Source organism: Anoplophora glabripennis, unplaced genomic scaffold, assembly GCF_000390285.2.
Source record: "Anoplophora glabripennis isolate ALB-LARVAE unplaced genomic scaffold, Agla_2.0 scaffold182, whole genome shotgun sequence".
NCBI lineage: Eukaryota > Metazoa > Arthropoda > Insecta > Coleoptera > Cerambycidae > Anoplophora > Anoplophora glabripennis.
Window position 1 is genome coordinate 495874 of NW_019416287.1, and position 17202 is coordinate 513075.

General features: G+C 31.4%; 1 protein-coding gene across 4 annotated transcripts in view; it reads right to left on the reverse strand.

Moving 5' to 3' along the window:
- Positions 1–4641: 4641 nt before the first annotated feature.
- Positions 4642–17202, reverse strand: part of LOC108910980 (trehalase) — a 32096-nt gene continuing 19535 nt past the window's right edge. For 2 of the 4 annotated variants that reach the window (XM_018715774.2, XM_018715773.1), the window contains 3 exons: positions 13820–14370; positions 6713–6963; positions 4642–5588 (listed from right to left, as the gene is read on the reverse strand). In XM_018715774.2, coding sequence (XP_018571290.1) covers positions 5468–5588; positions 6713–6963; positions 13820–14370 — 923 coding nt within the window. In that variant the 3' untranslated portion in view covers positions 4642–5467. Of the gene's footprint in view, positions 5589–5615; positions 6644–6707; positions 6964–13819; positions 14371–17202 lie in introns of those variants that run through there. The other 2 variants (XM_018715775.2, XM_018715776.1) reach the window with 2 other exon arrangements.

Consider the following 17202-nt stretch of genomic DNA (forward strand, 5'->3'; position numbering starts at 1 on the left):
ATTATTCGTATCAGCTGCTAATACCATTGGAAAGAAATTAGAAAAGAGAAAAGATCGTTTTGCACCATAGACCCTACACATTGTGTTTCATTAAGACTTTTCCCACTTCCGAGACTACTCAAATCTTCGTGGTAAGACTCGTCTCCTTATTTACACTGTAAAATTTTTTTAAATTAATGGCTTTCGACTATCTGAAAGTGCAACTCCCAAAGTCGAAGTTACGCAGTTAAACCACAAAGTATAAAATAAGTGTAACATAAAGTTGAAATCTATTGATTTAACAAATTTTTACCTCGTTAATATACATATTTAGGTTACTTGGCAGTACAGTACTGCGCTTCATTTCATTGTGTCACTTCTTAGGGGAACACTTACATTTCGGAAGGCATTTTGGGGTGGAAAACAATTTAAAAAAAAATTTCTTATAAAAATTTATTAGTTTTCGGCATAGAATCGAGATCAATAAAAAAAAGTATGCAATTCCATTAAAAAAACTGATTTCTGGTCTGAATAGGCTACTTCTGGTGGGAGCCGAAAGTTGAAAATACCTCCAATCGTTCCAATATAGTTCATTCACTATTAGGAGGTATTGAATTTTTCATTTTATTAGATACCCTAGATTGCAGAATGGGTGGACGAGTGGTCTAAAACACCCTGTATATTGTTTTTTATATTCTATTATTTTGTATAATAAATAAAAACTATCAATACGTTTTAAAATTAATAATTATGGCAGAGAAACAAAAAGGGGCAGAGTAGATTTTTCTACACAAATGCTTCACATGGAACTTACATTAAAATAAATAATGTCCGTTGTTCAAATAGAATTCCAAGAAAAGCTAATAAAGTTCTGTTATCGGAACTACTGTAACAACTTACCGCAGCAGAGTGTCCCTGGAAATTTTCCGAGTCATTTTCAGAATATTAAAATATAAACACGATACTCTTCGACTGGGAATTAAATTCCTCTTTTATTTTTCACCTCTATTGATTTATTTTAATAAGAAATTACTGAGAATACACGGGATAATACACTTACGAAGAAACACGCCCTCATAATTGCAAAACCCAGTATGCAATGTCTTTCTACCTCGGGTGTAGAATGGGGTTAATTCCAAGAAAGTGGTGCAGGGGTAATTTTGGAATACTATCTCGACAAATATTTTACATAGTGTAAGTATAGTATGAATTAACAAGTACCAGCAAAAGTTAACAAATTAGTAATTTTTTGCTCGTAAGGAAAGCGATTGTAGAAAATAATTAACAGTTTTCGTAAGTGTTTCACGGTTAATCGTCTCCTGAGATCAGTAAATACCCATTTCAAAAATGTTCAACATTTACCGAGGTCACGGGCGCATATCTAAAATAGTCGAAGTTTTTAATCAATGCTATTTTTACTAATGGTGGCAAAGCATCAACTACTTCATATTTTAGTAATTCGGCTATCCACATCAATTTACAATAACATGTACATGTCTGCCTCTGATATGAAGCTTCGTATCGATCAATTTATTCAATACATATATAGCGGCACCCTTTTGCCTGCCCTGTTGGCCTGGCGTGCCGGTGAACAATCCAGGATTTTTGCTGAGGGACGTTGGCCGTGCATTTCATTGTCCTTTGTGTGTGCTAGTGTGTTTTGCTTAGTCAATTGTATGACACATTTGGCTATCGGTAGCATTGCCACTTACAGACATAATACAGATTAACTACTGTTTATTTAAATGACTGTCACCACAAAGTTTCTCATGTCTACTGATTATACTCTGTAGGTTAGTACTTCAATCTATATACAAACAACGTATTACCAAGTATTTAGATGATAATACTGTTCTAACTTTTATCCCTACCTGTGTATACATTTTTGGAGACAAACTGTTATTATTATAATATATAGCCGAGTATAAAACTGTACCGAATTATATAATTTATTATTGTGTGTGTGTAAATTAACTGCATCATCTTTATTTATTATTATGATTTAAACAAATTGTATATAATTGAAGTTCTGCCATGTAAAAGTTACGGTCAATTGTCAGATATTGAAGGTTATAATTGTTTGTTAGATACAGTACATTACATTTGCTATTTTCTTTTGCTCATGATTTCGGAATCATAACGCGTTACGATCCGAAATCTAGAAATCTGATTGGTTTCCATCGGATCGTAACAAGTTATGATTCCGAAGTTATGATGAGTAAAAGAAAAGGGCTATTTTAACATTTTCTTCTTCTTCTAAATGTTAGTTTCAATCATTGAACACGATGTTAGGTATATGTCCATACCTTGGACATATATTTAAAGTAGATAAAACCAACCCAAAAGATTTGGTTCTTTAATATTCGATAACGAATCGAAATTAGTTAGATCAAATCGGAGTGATAACTAATAATTCACCAGTCGTTTTATTTTCCTAGTCCATAAAGCAAATCCCATTCTATTTTGTAATTCGCCGCTGACACTGTGGTAGATTGTATTAAATGATCTACGACGCCCTTAAGTGCATATTTCAAATAGCAATATATCTGTATATCCGAAATTGATTCAAGTTCCCGTTAAATAGTAGGATACCATAGACAAATAATCGCAGACGGCTAAGACGCAATGTCAAGGACGTAGGGCGGCAAATCACTTTTTCGCTGATCTTTCCAAAATCTTCCCGACGAGTTCACGTAGACGTCGCAATTGTCGTCGAGCCATTTCGAGTATCAGACGTCACTTTCGAAAATTCTACCGCCAAACCATGAGAAAGCAAACGCGCCAACACGCCTCAGATGCATTAAATAATATTGACGCGCATGCCACACAGCGCTATACATACACTTCCAATCGCTCGGGAAGAAGTCAGCAAAGTGGCCACACTTTCCAAAATTTTCCTGGCAAGCCGTTAGGATGAGATGATTGGCTCCAAAGGTCCTTTATTACATCAACGATGACGACATATGTTCCGCATCTACCCAAGGCCGCCAACAATGCAAAAGGCGTCAAAATTTTCACCATCCTTACGAAAAAAATGACGAAAACAACATTCCAGGATTATCAAATGACTTTAGGATCAATAATAATCAGACTTTAGTACTTTAACCCAGTGCGTACAAAAATAGTGATATTCAGACAGTGCACAATCCTAAAACATACTGCAAATGTGATTTATATACAAACATTTTTAAATCCAACAGTATTTTACAAACTCATAAATAAAGCCTAGCGCAAGAGCCCAAATAAATCAGAGCGTGGACCATTACCTCAAAGCCAAGTCAAATCTCTTAACACGTTGACTGTGAGATAATCTCAATGTACTTTGTCCGTGACTGCGATACATATCTTCGGGGATATGTAACAAAACTTTTTCTGTGCGGTACATATCCCTGGGGATATGTAATTTTTTTACATTTGACCCTCTATAAAATTAAAAATAACACAATTATTGCTATAAACTTGCATGTATCTGTAACTATATATCCTAGGATACTAACGTTTTCATTCGCAGAATTTTGAAAAGAAAAAAATAGAAAAATCATTATTTCTGGTTTGAGTATTATTTTGTATGACTTTTTTTTTGATAACTGGACACAATAAACTAGAAATAAGGAGCACTTCATATAAAGAATCGAACATAACCTCCGTGCAACAACAACACCCCCTTCGGTGGTTCGAATAAATACATATCCCAGGAGATATGTGCCGCATATTAGTTATATTATATTACTTCTATGCGATACATATCCCCCGGGACATGCATATTGACAGCAAGGCTAATATGTAAAAATTGGAAGCCTCATTCAAAAGCTATTTGGTTCTTTGAAATCGGCCAAAAACTACAGATTCTGCAACTTCCACAAGATACAGTAAAAATGTGGTTATTGAGATTCGCATATTTTTTATAATGAGTACATACCCCCAGAGGTATGTATCGCAGTCAACGTGTTAATCTAAATATTACTTGTGAAATTAAAATTTACCGCCCGATTCATTGCTACATGTCAACAAGAGATGTTAAAACGTGGTTCACCGGTAATACAAGGCACTTAGTATTCTATTATGGGTTGCTGTAGGGTCGGTTTTTAGTAATTACCGAGTGGGCTGGGTCGGCTTGCCATACCAACTCGCTCCTCCATTCGTTCTTTGTAGTCACCCTTTTTGATTAAATTGTTAGTCACACACTAACTTAATTTTAAGGTAATTTTAAAACATAAAATTTACAATTATGATGTAAATACTTATATAGAGGTAATCTATTAAAAAACTATCGTGACAACTTTAACTCGTACAATTTTTACAAAATATTCTGAACCTTAGTGACCTGCCAATACAATGTGTATTGCCGGGGGCCGAAACTGAAGAGCACTGTCTTTTTATAGACGTAATCAGTTTATATTACTATTTTTTAGGGGTACAAAATGTTTAATTAGGGAGAAAGTAGATGCGGAAAATTATCCTTGACGCATATTTTGTTACAGTTATGAATTTAACCACCTTGAAATACTGGCATTTTTAGAGTCCCCGCTATTTACATGAGTAATAGCTACAATTTTATCTCAGATTAGGTTAAAATGTTGCTATTAAAACTAAGTGTTTCGGGAGTATCATTTTGAAGCAAATATTTCCATTAAATTAAGTTACACAACAGAAACGGTTTAATATAAATATATTTTTAATGGCCCAAATACAAACATGATTAAGACAAGAACAAAAAAAAAATGTAACAACGTGTGTACACCTTAAATATCACAATTGAATTATCTATGATACATTTACTAAAGTTTATACAAGAGAAATTGTTAAAACACAATGTATTTGAGATTCTTTTAATTTAAAAAAAATACTACTAAAAAATGAATAAATTAATTCATAAATAATTAATAAATATTAAATTGTTCTAATTATTTACAATCTATCTGCATATTACAGGCACTTGTTAAAGACGAAACATTTTATGTATAGCTTGGCAAATTTCTCTTCAATTTTTGCTAAATATAATGTAAAGATAAAAAATTTTGTTATTAAACAAAAAAAAAACTATCAATCAATCAATAATCGTTTTCACTAATTTCACATCTACTGAATTTTGCCAAATTATTATAAAAAATATACCTGGAGATTATAACATTATTTTGAAAATAGATAAACAGTTCAAAAGTTCTTACATGCAGATATTCTAATAAAACTTCTACACAATGCTAAAAAATATAATAATTTAATAATTAACTATGTCTTATTTACGTCTTATTTACAATTTATACTATAATGCTGTAATTTAGTATTGTCTCTGCGCTCTCGTCAAATGCTACACTGCAAGTATGTACCACTTTCTTTAAAAACACAAATGATTATCTTTATTTTGAAAATAGGACACAAACACAAATTGAATAGAAGATATATGGCACAAAATCGAGTTTGCTTATAATGGAAATCCTTTCAACATAATCTTCAACGAGGTATAAGTGTACTGCTTGAATAGGGACACTTACCTAGCATTTTTTCCATGCTTGGATATGTTTCTAAGTTCCGTATACCGTGCTGTGTAAGGTCTCTTCCTATCATTCAACAATAACTGCCTTTGACTGCGTCTCTTGTAGATTATAATTCTGTATAAAAAATATTACATTAAGAAACACACAAAACAATATACTACTAGTTCTTATCTTTTTGTCATTGTTAAGTATTTCATAGCTAATATATAATTTGCTTTTGGCAAATAATTATTAAGTATTTATTTAGAAAGCTTGAGAATACTTTTTAAATATTAAGCTCGTTTAAACCAGTGGTCGTGAACTTAGCCTCTATCGCCCAATAGTGAGTGAATTAAATTTTGCAGAGCTACAAATTTGATCTCAACTGTACTGCCACATTTATGCAGGTACTGCATACTACTATGAATAAACAAAACAAAAGTAACAGTATGTATAAATAAGCAAACACGAAGTGTAAATAGGAAAACAACTATATAAGTATACATGTTTACAAACTAAATCCCCTTTTACATTTTGCCATCAACAAAGATACAAAATTAGGGGGTAGGTATTAAAACATTGGCGACCGCTGGTTTAAGCATTTATATATACAGATATTCTTTTATATTATTTATATACAGAAATTACTTCAAGGTTTTAGTCAGATGGTTAGTAAAGGTAAATAAGGCATATTGTTATTGTTACTGTCTGAGAATATAAACGCACAAACTTAAAAATCGCAAACATAATTTTTAAATTTCATCATATTTAAGCTAACTTGCACAAATTAAGGATAAACATTGCTATATATTAATTTTTTTATTTGTTTATTGCTATTATAACTACATTATAAACTATTATGATTACGTTATTATTAGATATAAAAAAATTAAAGCATGCACTGTAAGCACACATGCTCACTAGCAGGTACCTATTATTGATGCAGGTCATAGCACCAAAGTAATATACTATAACATCACATTTGCATTAATACTATGTATGATTTCAATTACAAAAATATTTAATAGCTCTATATACATTAAGGAACAGGAATAAAAGTTTAAAAAAATATAAAATCGAATTTCGCCCTGAGTTACGAAGGTGTAAAATTCAGATATGTTTTTTCGTTAGAACTTTGGTAAGTTATAATATCACACACATGCTAGTGTTTATATTGCAGTAATAAACATCTGAAACAAAGAAAAAATTACAATTAGAACAATATGTTTAACAAATTTCTAGTCTTATTCTCACCTCACCCTATAAAACCAGCTGTCAATGATACAAGTAATGCTATCAATGCTGTCGTAATTGAACTAAGACTAGAAGAGGAACCAGGAACATTCGTACTAGTAGAAGATTCTTCGGTGGTAGGCGGAGGATCGTCGACTGTTAATTCGTCTGCATATCTACTAAGAAGATCTATTATAACACCATTTGTCCAACCAAAACCCTCTTGAACTTCATATTCACCACCACCACCATAGCCTCCAGGAACTGTTGCGTCGTACTAAAATTAATAATAAATATAAATGTTTTGGAAGTTTGTCTCAGTCTTTTCTACAATACAATATTTATGAATTTTTTTATTCACTTATTTTAGAAAGTTCACTAAACAAATAGTATAAATAAAATGTGTCTATATTTTATTTATTTCTGCCAGCATTTAATTCTATTTATAATGTATGTTTTTATACAGGGTCGGAAAGTCCCCATGGTTCATCGGCCGTTACGTGAGAGCGATAAAGTAAGTCATAGAAATCCGTGCGATAGAGAAAGATGGCTATAAGGAACGCGTCTAATAGTCACCGCCCATTTCGCCCTTCCACAAATAAGATCCACTTCTAATAAGAAGACTATTAGACGCCTTCATTATAGCCATCTTTCTCTATCGCACGGATTTCTATGACTTTCTTTATCGCTCTCACGTAACGGCCGATGAACCATGGGGACTTTCCGACCCTGTATGATCCTATCTGTTGGATACCGGTAAATACCTGTAAAATTGTGAAATATTTTTAACTTGTCACACTGAACTAACCTAAACCATGGTTTGTGAATAACGCCAATTACACAGGCACATAAAAAACAATTCAAACCCAAGAGACCCACATCATTTTTGTAGTATTTTAAGAAGCTGAACGCAATGCCCTTAGCAAAATTTTATGGTTAAATTTCTCAGAAATTCCATACTATTGTGTGAAAACTTACCCAAATATGTGTCAAAACGATTTTTTCCTAAATTTTGTCCAAATACAGGGTGTCCCACGGTGACGAGACATTAGACATATTTCAGAAACTGTTCTCAACTGTTATCCGGTTATACTGGAAGTTGACGTCATCTTCGTTATTTTAAATGGAACACACTGTATATTATTGCAATTTAGGATTCTACGCCAATTTTTTGGTGAACTTTCATAAAGGTTTCCTATTCTTAAAATTAACCATTTTTGGTATATTTAATTTTTTTCAAAAAAATTAAAAAAGCACTGCCTAATTAAAAAACCACAAAAGATAGGTATAGGGAACCATTATATCATTCGAAAGAGAACAAAATTGTTCATCAGGTTGCTCAAAAATATACAGGGTGTACCATTAAAAAAATAAGTTAAGATGGTTTAAAGTTGACTAAATTCGGAATTAAATTTCTACCACCCTGTATGAAATTAAGTCATTTTGAAATTATGGCAGGGAAGCTCAGAGTTTTAGTTATGTCCCCTATAAATTTTATCACTAACTATATTATTATAAAATACACATCATTTTGAATTAGGCAGTGCTTTTCTTTTTGAAAAAAATTAAATATATCAAAAACGGTTAACTTTAAGAATAGAAAACCTTTAAAGTTCCTAAAAAGTGACGTAGAATCCAAAATTGCAATAATATACAGGGTGTTCCATTTAAAATAAAGAAGATGGCGTCAACTTCCGGTGTTAGGTGGACGCCATTATTTTAGTTGAGAAGGGCATGCCCAAAAACACTATTGCCCAAATTTTCAAAATAAAAATCGAAGTTGTCTGAAATATGTCTAATGTCTCATCACCGTGGGACACCCTGTATATCCCTGTATATCATTTTGTAGTATTTTAAGGGGTTGAACACGATACCATTAGTAAAATTTACCCATGACCTCGATATTTCTCAGAATTACTACGAAAATGATATAAGTATTTGGACAAAATTTAGAAAAAAATCTGTTTTGACCTATACTTATTTGGGGCAGTTTTCACGCAAATATTAGATTTTCTGAGAAATATCGAGGTCATGGGAAATTTTACTAATGGCATCGTGTTCAGCTTCAAAATACCTACTACGAAAATGATATATTTGGATAAAATATAGGAAAAAATCAGTTTTGACCCATATTTTGCAAGTTTTTTTTCTGAGACATATAGAGGTCATGGGTACCGCGTAACTGTTATTACTAAAATGTTAATCCCAAAGTTTGGCGTTTTATTCCATCTATCACCTTGATTCAATGTTTTAACATGTGACATGAACTACTTAACTACGGCGCCGATATGCAATTTAAAATACCGCAAATATTCTGTTCTTAGGCGACGACTTCACGGCGCTGACGTGCAATTTAAAATATCACAAATAAGTGCAGTTCGTAGGCGTCAGTTTCATTCGCCTTTGTCACTCTTCATTAGTATAAGACGCCGCTGGACACACTGTTCTAGTGTTTCGATTCACTATTTGAAAACTTATTTAAAACATTGTAACTCACAATCAGACGAAAGTAAACCTATGAAAATAAAACAGATTGTCATTTGGTACAAATTCTGTAAACTTTGCAAAAGTTTACAATAGCTTTGTTCCAAGTGCATTAGAATCAGTTTCCAACAGTCAGACGCAATCGCATTTGATTCAAAACAATGAAGATTCAAAACAATGAATTTTGAACCTTATGTAAGTATTATATCCATATGCGCATGCGTCTGACTGTTGGAAACTATTTTGGATTCTACTAGGAACAAAGCTAATAACTACTCCTTAGTTTGACATTTCTATTCTTTAACAAACTGTCCCTGAATTCAAAATTGCCCGCTTTATATATTTTCATGTTGTAGTAATGATGGTACCCATAAATTTACAAATAACCAAGAATATAATGAAATAATTATCAAGGTGCCTAATAGAGCATCCGTAGCAGTATTTTAAGTGTGAAACTTACTATTGTGTTATGTATTACGCCTTATTTACGATACTTTTTAGTTTTTTATTTCAATAGTGAGTTTTAAAAAATATAGAACTCTGTTCTGTTCATTATTGACAACTACTTTTTAGACTTAACCGTGCTGTGAGAAGGAAAAATTTAAATTAAGTATATTTTTTCTATAGTTTTGTTGCCAAAATCTTTCCTGAAATGAAATTACGCATATATATCACCGTATTGCAGAAATATCGATCTGTATGTCATTAAATAATATTACAAATTTTTAAGCATACGTAATTGCGTACAAGGTTTGCTAAATTGACTTTAATTTACCTGTTTTGTTAGGTATTTGATTTTGATATTACGAGATATTGTTTACCTAAATTTAAGTTATTCAAATATATCATTGTGTGTGACCTTTAAGTGAAAATCCAAGAGACAATGACATATAAACGGAATTTACATCAAATGATAATAGATAAGGATCCCGAGCTTTGCACGGATCTGTTTATCAAAGGAAATGACTTGTTCTGTGTACGACCTGCAAATTTTTCGATGAAATATAAAGTAGCCAGACATTCGAATGGCCATCATGCTAATTTCGTGCCCAAGATACTATTTTTATGAACTCACAAACAACTACGTAGGTTCAATATAGTCAAAATAAAAACAGGTATAAAAAATTATTGAGATATAGGGTGTCCCATTTCTTCTGGATCTAACTTAATTTTTAAACTTCAACAAATCGAAGGCAATTCTTTTTAAAAACATCAAATAACACTGAATTGGAGCGTTTTAGACCATTCTCTATTTATCAAGGCAGGCCTTAAATTCCACGAGAAATTTAAAAAAATGTATTAATATACAGAAAAATTAAGTTAACAGACGCACAAAAGAAATGAAACATCATAAATAATCGAAGATAAATATTTAGTGTTACTTTTATGTGTGTGTACTATCTCAAATGGGACACCCTATACATCTTAGAAAATATATGCAAACTTTTCATTGCTGCATATCAGTAATTACCACCTATCATGCTGCTATGTCAAGGTCAACGGTAAAAGTCGAAAAATGATTTTCCATTGCGTAAGTTAATAGGTGACGTCTTTATCCCAGAAAACTTTTATAGCAACAAATTTTTATCACGGTATATGGTTTTCATGTCACACTTGCTGGGTATTTATTTTTAAATTTAATTTAATATTTATTAATATTGAAAGATCTATTAATTCAATTTATAAAAGGCAGGCGTTTGCAACGGTACAGGTAGGTAAATTTTTTCATTGGTATAATTTGGATGGAGTATTTCATTTTTTAGAATATTTCGAGTATTTCCTAATTTGTCTAGCATACTTTGATATTTGATATGAAAGGATATGCATACAGGGTGTATTCTAGGTACATATCTAAGCTAAGTTCAGATTTTTAATCAAATCACCAAAAAGTTTTAATGCAGAAAGGTTCTAAAACGACTACGACTCAAGGTGTATAAAACAGATAGTCACTCGATAATAGCTCGTTATTTAATTAAAATAATATACCTACATTTCTTCCAGCCAACAGAAATAAAACGAACTTATTAAAATTACTTACATTAGTGGCAACCGCCTAGATAGGTACTTGAATAAATGTGAAATTTTGTTCATTACTGTCTTCAAGTTATTACACAGACTTCGAAAACACCCTGTATGACTTAATTTTGTACGAATTTAGAAATATTTTTGGAATTAGCTTAATACGTTTTAAAGAAAAGTAAAATAACCAGAACTGATGTTAATAGAACAGATCAATATTAAACAAGAGTAACTTAAAAATGTTTTTTACGAGTTACACTTCAAACACGAAATCGTAAATTATAAATCTTCTCGTATTTATTTTAGTCCACAAGTCCTGAACTCATGACACGAGTTGAAGCTACTTCATTATATATGATTGACAATATATTGCTTGGGCAAATACTCAACAATGTTATTTTTTATTTTAACATATTTTATAAAACATAATTTTAATATTTAATTGAATAATTCATGATTAAGCATAGACAATCTTCCAATGTAGCAGTAAAGATAATTAACATATTGGCTCGTGTTATTTTTGGTTTTATAAAAAATTCGTTTAAATTTTATTGGCAGTGATCTCCTTTTTCCAATGAAATGGTAGGCATCTTTTTTGTTAGAAATACCAATAAAAATTACTTAGTACTGAGTTGCGTCAAAATTCCAGGGCTTTTAGTGCATTCTAGTATCTTCATCAGTGGTTATCATATTTATATATCAACATCGTGATTTTTTTTAACTAGTCATACATTTCACGAGATATTCCATTAAATATCATTTTTTTCGTATTTTTGTATCTCGAAAAAGAAGAATTCTGCAATCTATGTTTAAATGAACTTTTTTTCAAAACAGGGTCATTTATCGAGTGTTGAAGTTTGAGTATAAAAATTTGGCTCACCCTATATTATGTAACAACAATTTTTAAATCAGTTGAATCCAACAGCGGCCAAAAATAAATTACTGTATTTTGCATTAAGTTTTATTGTTGATTTTATATTTGAAACATGATGTGATACGTTTCCACACTACCTAATGGTCCCAGATTCACTGATATTTATAGGACGAATTGTATATTAAAAAATAAGGATAATTTTTAAATACTTTACGAAAATGGGTAAAAAGAGATATATCCCTTTTAAAGGAGGATGGTATATATTTATTTGCGATATCTTAAAACTTCGATTTATCTTAATAATTCACTGAGTATTTCAAATCATAGGTACGTGTTGTATAAGGGATAGTTTAGGGGGTGACACTATTTCATTTACAAACTGTTTTCATAGTCGTCTTTGTGCTATTAACGAAAAAAAAGGTATTCTTATTTTATTTCCAAATAAATCTAATCACTTTTAAGAAATTCAGGTTTACATATGCGGGTGCATTTTGAATAATCGTACTATATACCAGTGGCGTGTTTACCATGTAATCTAGAGAAACACACCTTCCCCTGTAATATAAATTTTGTAGTGAATGGTTAACTGAAGGCAACAATCTCTCTTATATTTTGGGTAGGTCTTTTATTTTCCACTGAAAAAAGTTTGTGAAAAAGAAATGTATTTTCCGACAAACATTGTTTAAGTCGGAAAATAAAATAAAATAAAAAGACATGGCATGACAAGTAATAACATATTCAGGCTTTAATAAAAGAGAAAACATCTAACATGTTCTAAATGATCCGCTCAATTTCTCAAGAAAAATACAAATGCGAAAAAATCGCGAAATTCTTAGAAGACATAGACAGTTTGTTTTCTTGGAGAACATGAGTTACCTTTTCTTTGCTTTACTGAATATGGATACTTATTAAATAGGGAAAATTGTTAGCAAAATACGACGACCTCTAAAATATCATTTAGGAAACTCACAAGAGTTAAATATACTTCTAACTGACAAAGCGATATTAATTTGCCTGTTATTTTTTTGTGTAGAAATTATGCTTAAAAGAATAAATAAATAAAGTATAAAATAGAACAAACTTCATTTTGAACTCTTTTTTTGAACAGCTTCCCTTTTTTAAAAAGTATGGACACGCCAATGGACATACTTCAGATATTTCAAACTATTTTTATAAAACAAGCACTTTAGTTTTATTGCTTGAATAAATTTAAAACTCAATATTTTCCCCCAGGTTTTCATTGAAAAAAAAAAACGTTCTGATTTTCGAAAACAGCATATGAAAATAAATATAGATTATCTTGAGGAAATTTTAAATTTATTTAAGCCATGATGCAACTTAAGTAGGTATTTGTTTTATAGAAAATGGTTTAATTTATCAGAAATAAGAACCTTCTTTTCCCTAATAATTTAGATCAACATTTCTTTTTTTTTAATAGGATAAGTTGGTGATGAAACAGTGATTGTCACCTCTAAAACTACCCTTTACGCAACTGATATGCTCTAGGTTTAAAACATGAATAAGGTAAGTATATGAAAGAAGTTTTTAATATACCCTAAAAAATCTATTTACCCTCTTTAAAGGATATATCTCCTTTATTATCCATTAAAAAAAAGGTTTATATAAAAATGTATCCTAGTAATGCTAGTAATTAATATACGTTTTTTTTTTGTTGAAAGATAATTAAAACATACAGTTATAATATAAAAAATGCTGCAAATAAGAACAGTAATAAGCTTTTATTGAAGTGACTTACCTTTTCGTACATATTTCCCGTTTTATTAAAAGCTTTGTAATTCGAACGAATCCACTTCTCTGCTATTTCATATGCTAACCTAACTGCGTGATCATTGCCAGTACTATTTAAACCAACGACCATTATATGCTGCAAAGGTGGCCAAGCATTTGGGTAATCCCATTGTTCTCCAGTATGTTCAACTGTAGTTGGAATACCTCCTGGATATAAGATATTTTTGTTTTGTAAATATTTTAACACGCTTCGCACGATTTTATCTTTATTTGTAGTGTTGTAGCAACCAGTCCATAGAGGTGCGATGTTGGTAGGGTAAAAATAATCTCTTTTAACTTCATTGAAAATGTCATAGTCCAACCACGCTCCAATTTCTTCGTGCCACAAGACAGCGGTGACTGCCTTCATCCAAGTTGCAGCTATACTGTTAAATTTATCAGCATTTGCTGTATTATTGAGAAGTAGATGGAATTCAGCTAGTAGTTTTGCGTTCCAGTATATCATAGCGTTTAAATCCACAGGAATGATGGATCTTGTTTTAATATCGGTTAGATTACCTAAAAATTAACAGGTAAATTAAATGAAAGTTCTTTTCTGTCTGGTAACTGGTATTAAATATAATATGTGGGTAAAAACATTTTTTTCTACTACCGTGAGTAAAATACTGACTAGATTCACACGCTGTATAGTACGTAAAATCCGACAATCGCATTGGCGTTGAAAGCAAATTTTTGACAGTACTGAGAAAATAAATTGTTTTTATTTCAATATACAGGGTGTTAATTAAGTATGTACAATAAATTCAACAGACGATTATTTGAGTGATTTTAAGACAAAAAGTTCATATAAACATTGGTCCGCAGATGCATCGTTTTCAAGATACAAGGTGTTAAACTTTTGTAAAAAAATTGCTATTTCGTAAATATTTTCAATACCCTTTACCCAATTTAGTTGTAAATTGGCAGTGTTATTTTAAGGGGGCTAATTTAACCCTAACTTGATTAGATTTATTAAGTCCCGTGGCGTCCCGAGCTGTACCTTAACGAATATTTTTGACAAAAAAAAATGTACGCCACTGACTTTTTTGTAATTTTTATATATTTTTTGAATTAAGCGAAAAATACAAACTGAAAAAATAAAATTTACTTAATTGCATATTCCTGGACCATACAAGAAACATGGGGAAAAGTTTCTTTTGGAAATTATCATATTTTTATAATTTCTTATTAATAACATGTAACATCTAAAGAACAAATTACAAATAACACTGCCAAATTACAACAAAATTGGGTAAAGGGTATTTAAGACATTTACGAAATGGCATTTTTTTACAAAAGTTTAACACCCTGTATCTTGAAAACGAAGCATCTGCGGACCAATGTTTATATGAGCTTTTTGTCTTAGAATCAGTCAAATAATCATCAGTTGAATTTATTGTACATACTTAATTAACACCCTGTATAATATAGAACTGAATTTTGAAAAAGTCTACGGTTTGTAATTCATACAATTTTAATCAAATAGTGGCTATATATATTAATTAAATATTACCTTGGATGCGGGAGAATAATAAAAGTAAATAAAATCTATTGTTATAATGTAGTTTATAACACATATTTTTTTGATAGGAAAGAAATATTGTTTGCAAAGTACGTTTTTTCACATGTGGGCAAAAATTTCCGTTTGCGTTCAGTTGAGTTTATTTCTTTTGTATAAAGATTTTGTATCCCACAATGTTCGTTTTATTGTTAGTGGTTTTAAGGAATCTTTGACCTGCCGTTGTTGTTCTTAGGCTAGATCTGTGGGAGCGGACCCGATATTAGGACAGGAACAGGAGTTCTGATAGCAGGTCCGCCCCGACAGAGTCTAGCTTGGAACAAGGGCCGGTCACATAGGCTACTGGATAATAATCCGAAAAATCCTGGTAGTAAGGTTTGTTTTAATTTTCTCCGTCTGACGTACGGCTGCGTTGAGGGCAAAATTTCAATTTTGCTAATAAATAACAAAAAATACCTTCCTTGCACTAAAAATGTTAAAGATATTTGAATAAAGTTACGATTTATTGATGTGTATGTTGTGTCTCACAACCGATAAAATCGAGAAATTGGTTTCTTATCTCGATGATACCGAGAATCGCATTGTGATTCAAAGCCATTCAGCCTGTCTACAAGAAAGGGTGCTAATCCTTGTCAGTTACATCCATATCCCTCTCATAAAAAACATATGTATAAGAAAGTGATAGAGATAGTATTAACGATTAAATTTACCTGAGTTGAAAAAATGGCCTTAAACGATTCTACCGATAAACGACCTTTATAGTATATTGTCCGATGAACGTATTTCTAACATTGGTGGTTGTACCTAACGACTGCCGTTTGGAATAAATTTAACATTAAAAATTTGGGTGAATATTCCGACATTTGAAAACAGACATTCTGCTTGTGGTTAATATATTTGAAAATTTGTAAAAAAATCGTGTTTGTCCGAATTTTTACCCCGTCATCTTTCTCCGAAGAGTAAACTTCTACGCTCGACGACCTGCTTTAGTAAACAAACCTTTTCGCTAATTTACTGTTCGTCGCAGAACTTACTTACTTAGGATTGAGTCAAGGTGCGTCAGGTGAAAATTATCTAAGTATATACATGTGCTTCACGAAAACAGCAATCGACATAAATTTTAGAGGTTGCAAGTGATTAAAAAAATTCAAGAAAAATTAATCCGTGCTATCGCATAGTATTGCATTATTGCAAATTGCGGTAAAACAACCGCGATGATCAGTCTGTTGACTTATTCAAATCGATCAGATAGAGGCACGAGCAACAGCTATGTCTGTACACAGTCGTATCACTATGGCAGTGTTGCCAGATATTAGCTTTATCAAGTAGTCAAAATAGAGAAACAAAGTCGCCATGTGTCGCCAACTATTGAAAATAATTAGAGAAGAAGAATTTAAACGATGGAAGAAAAATTTAAGGGACAAGGGTTGCTTAATTCATAGTTATAATAAACCAAGTAACGAGGCAATTAAATCGCTAATTTAAACAAATCGAATTACGAATTTGATTAGAATCACATATCATTACATTAGCATTTTGGCGGCAATATTTCAAAATTTTAAATTGTCCTTTATATGTAGTTCGCGACTTTCATTTAAATTCAAAATTATATTAAATTTGATACGATCTGTGTTACAGTATACCAGGTTACACGAACAAACGGTTACACGATTTATCTTGCACCTTACCATGACTAATGACAATGACAATTTACAATTGTAGTATTGTAGAATCCTCCCTGGTAGAATTCTAGAACCCAAACAACGGAAGAGAAGGACGAATGACGTACAAATATGCTCTGCCAATATAAAAAGTGAAAAATACTAATTTTG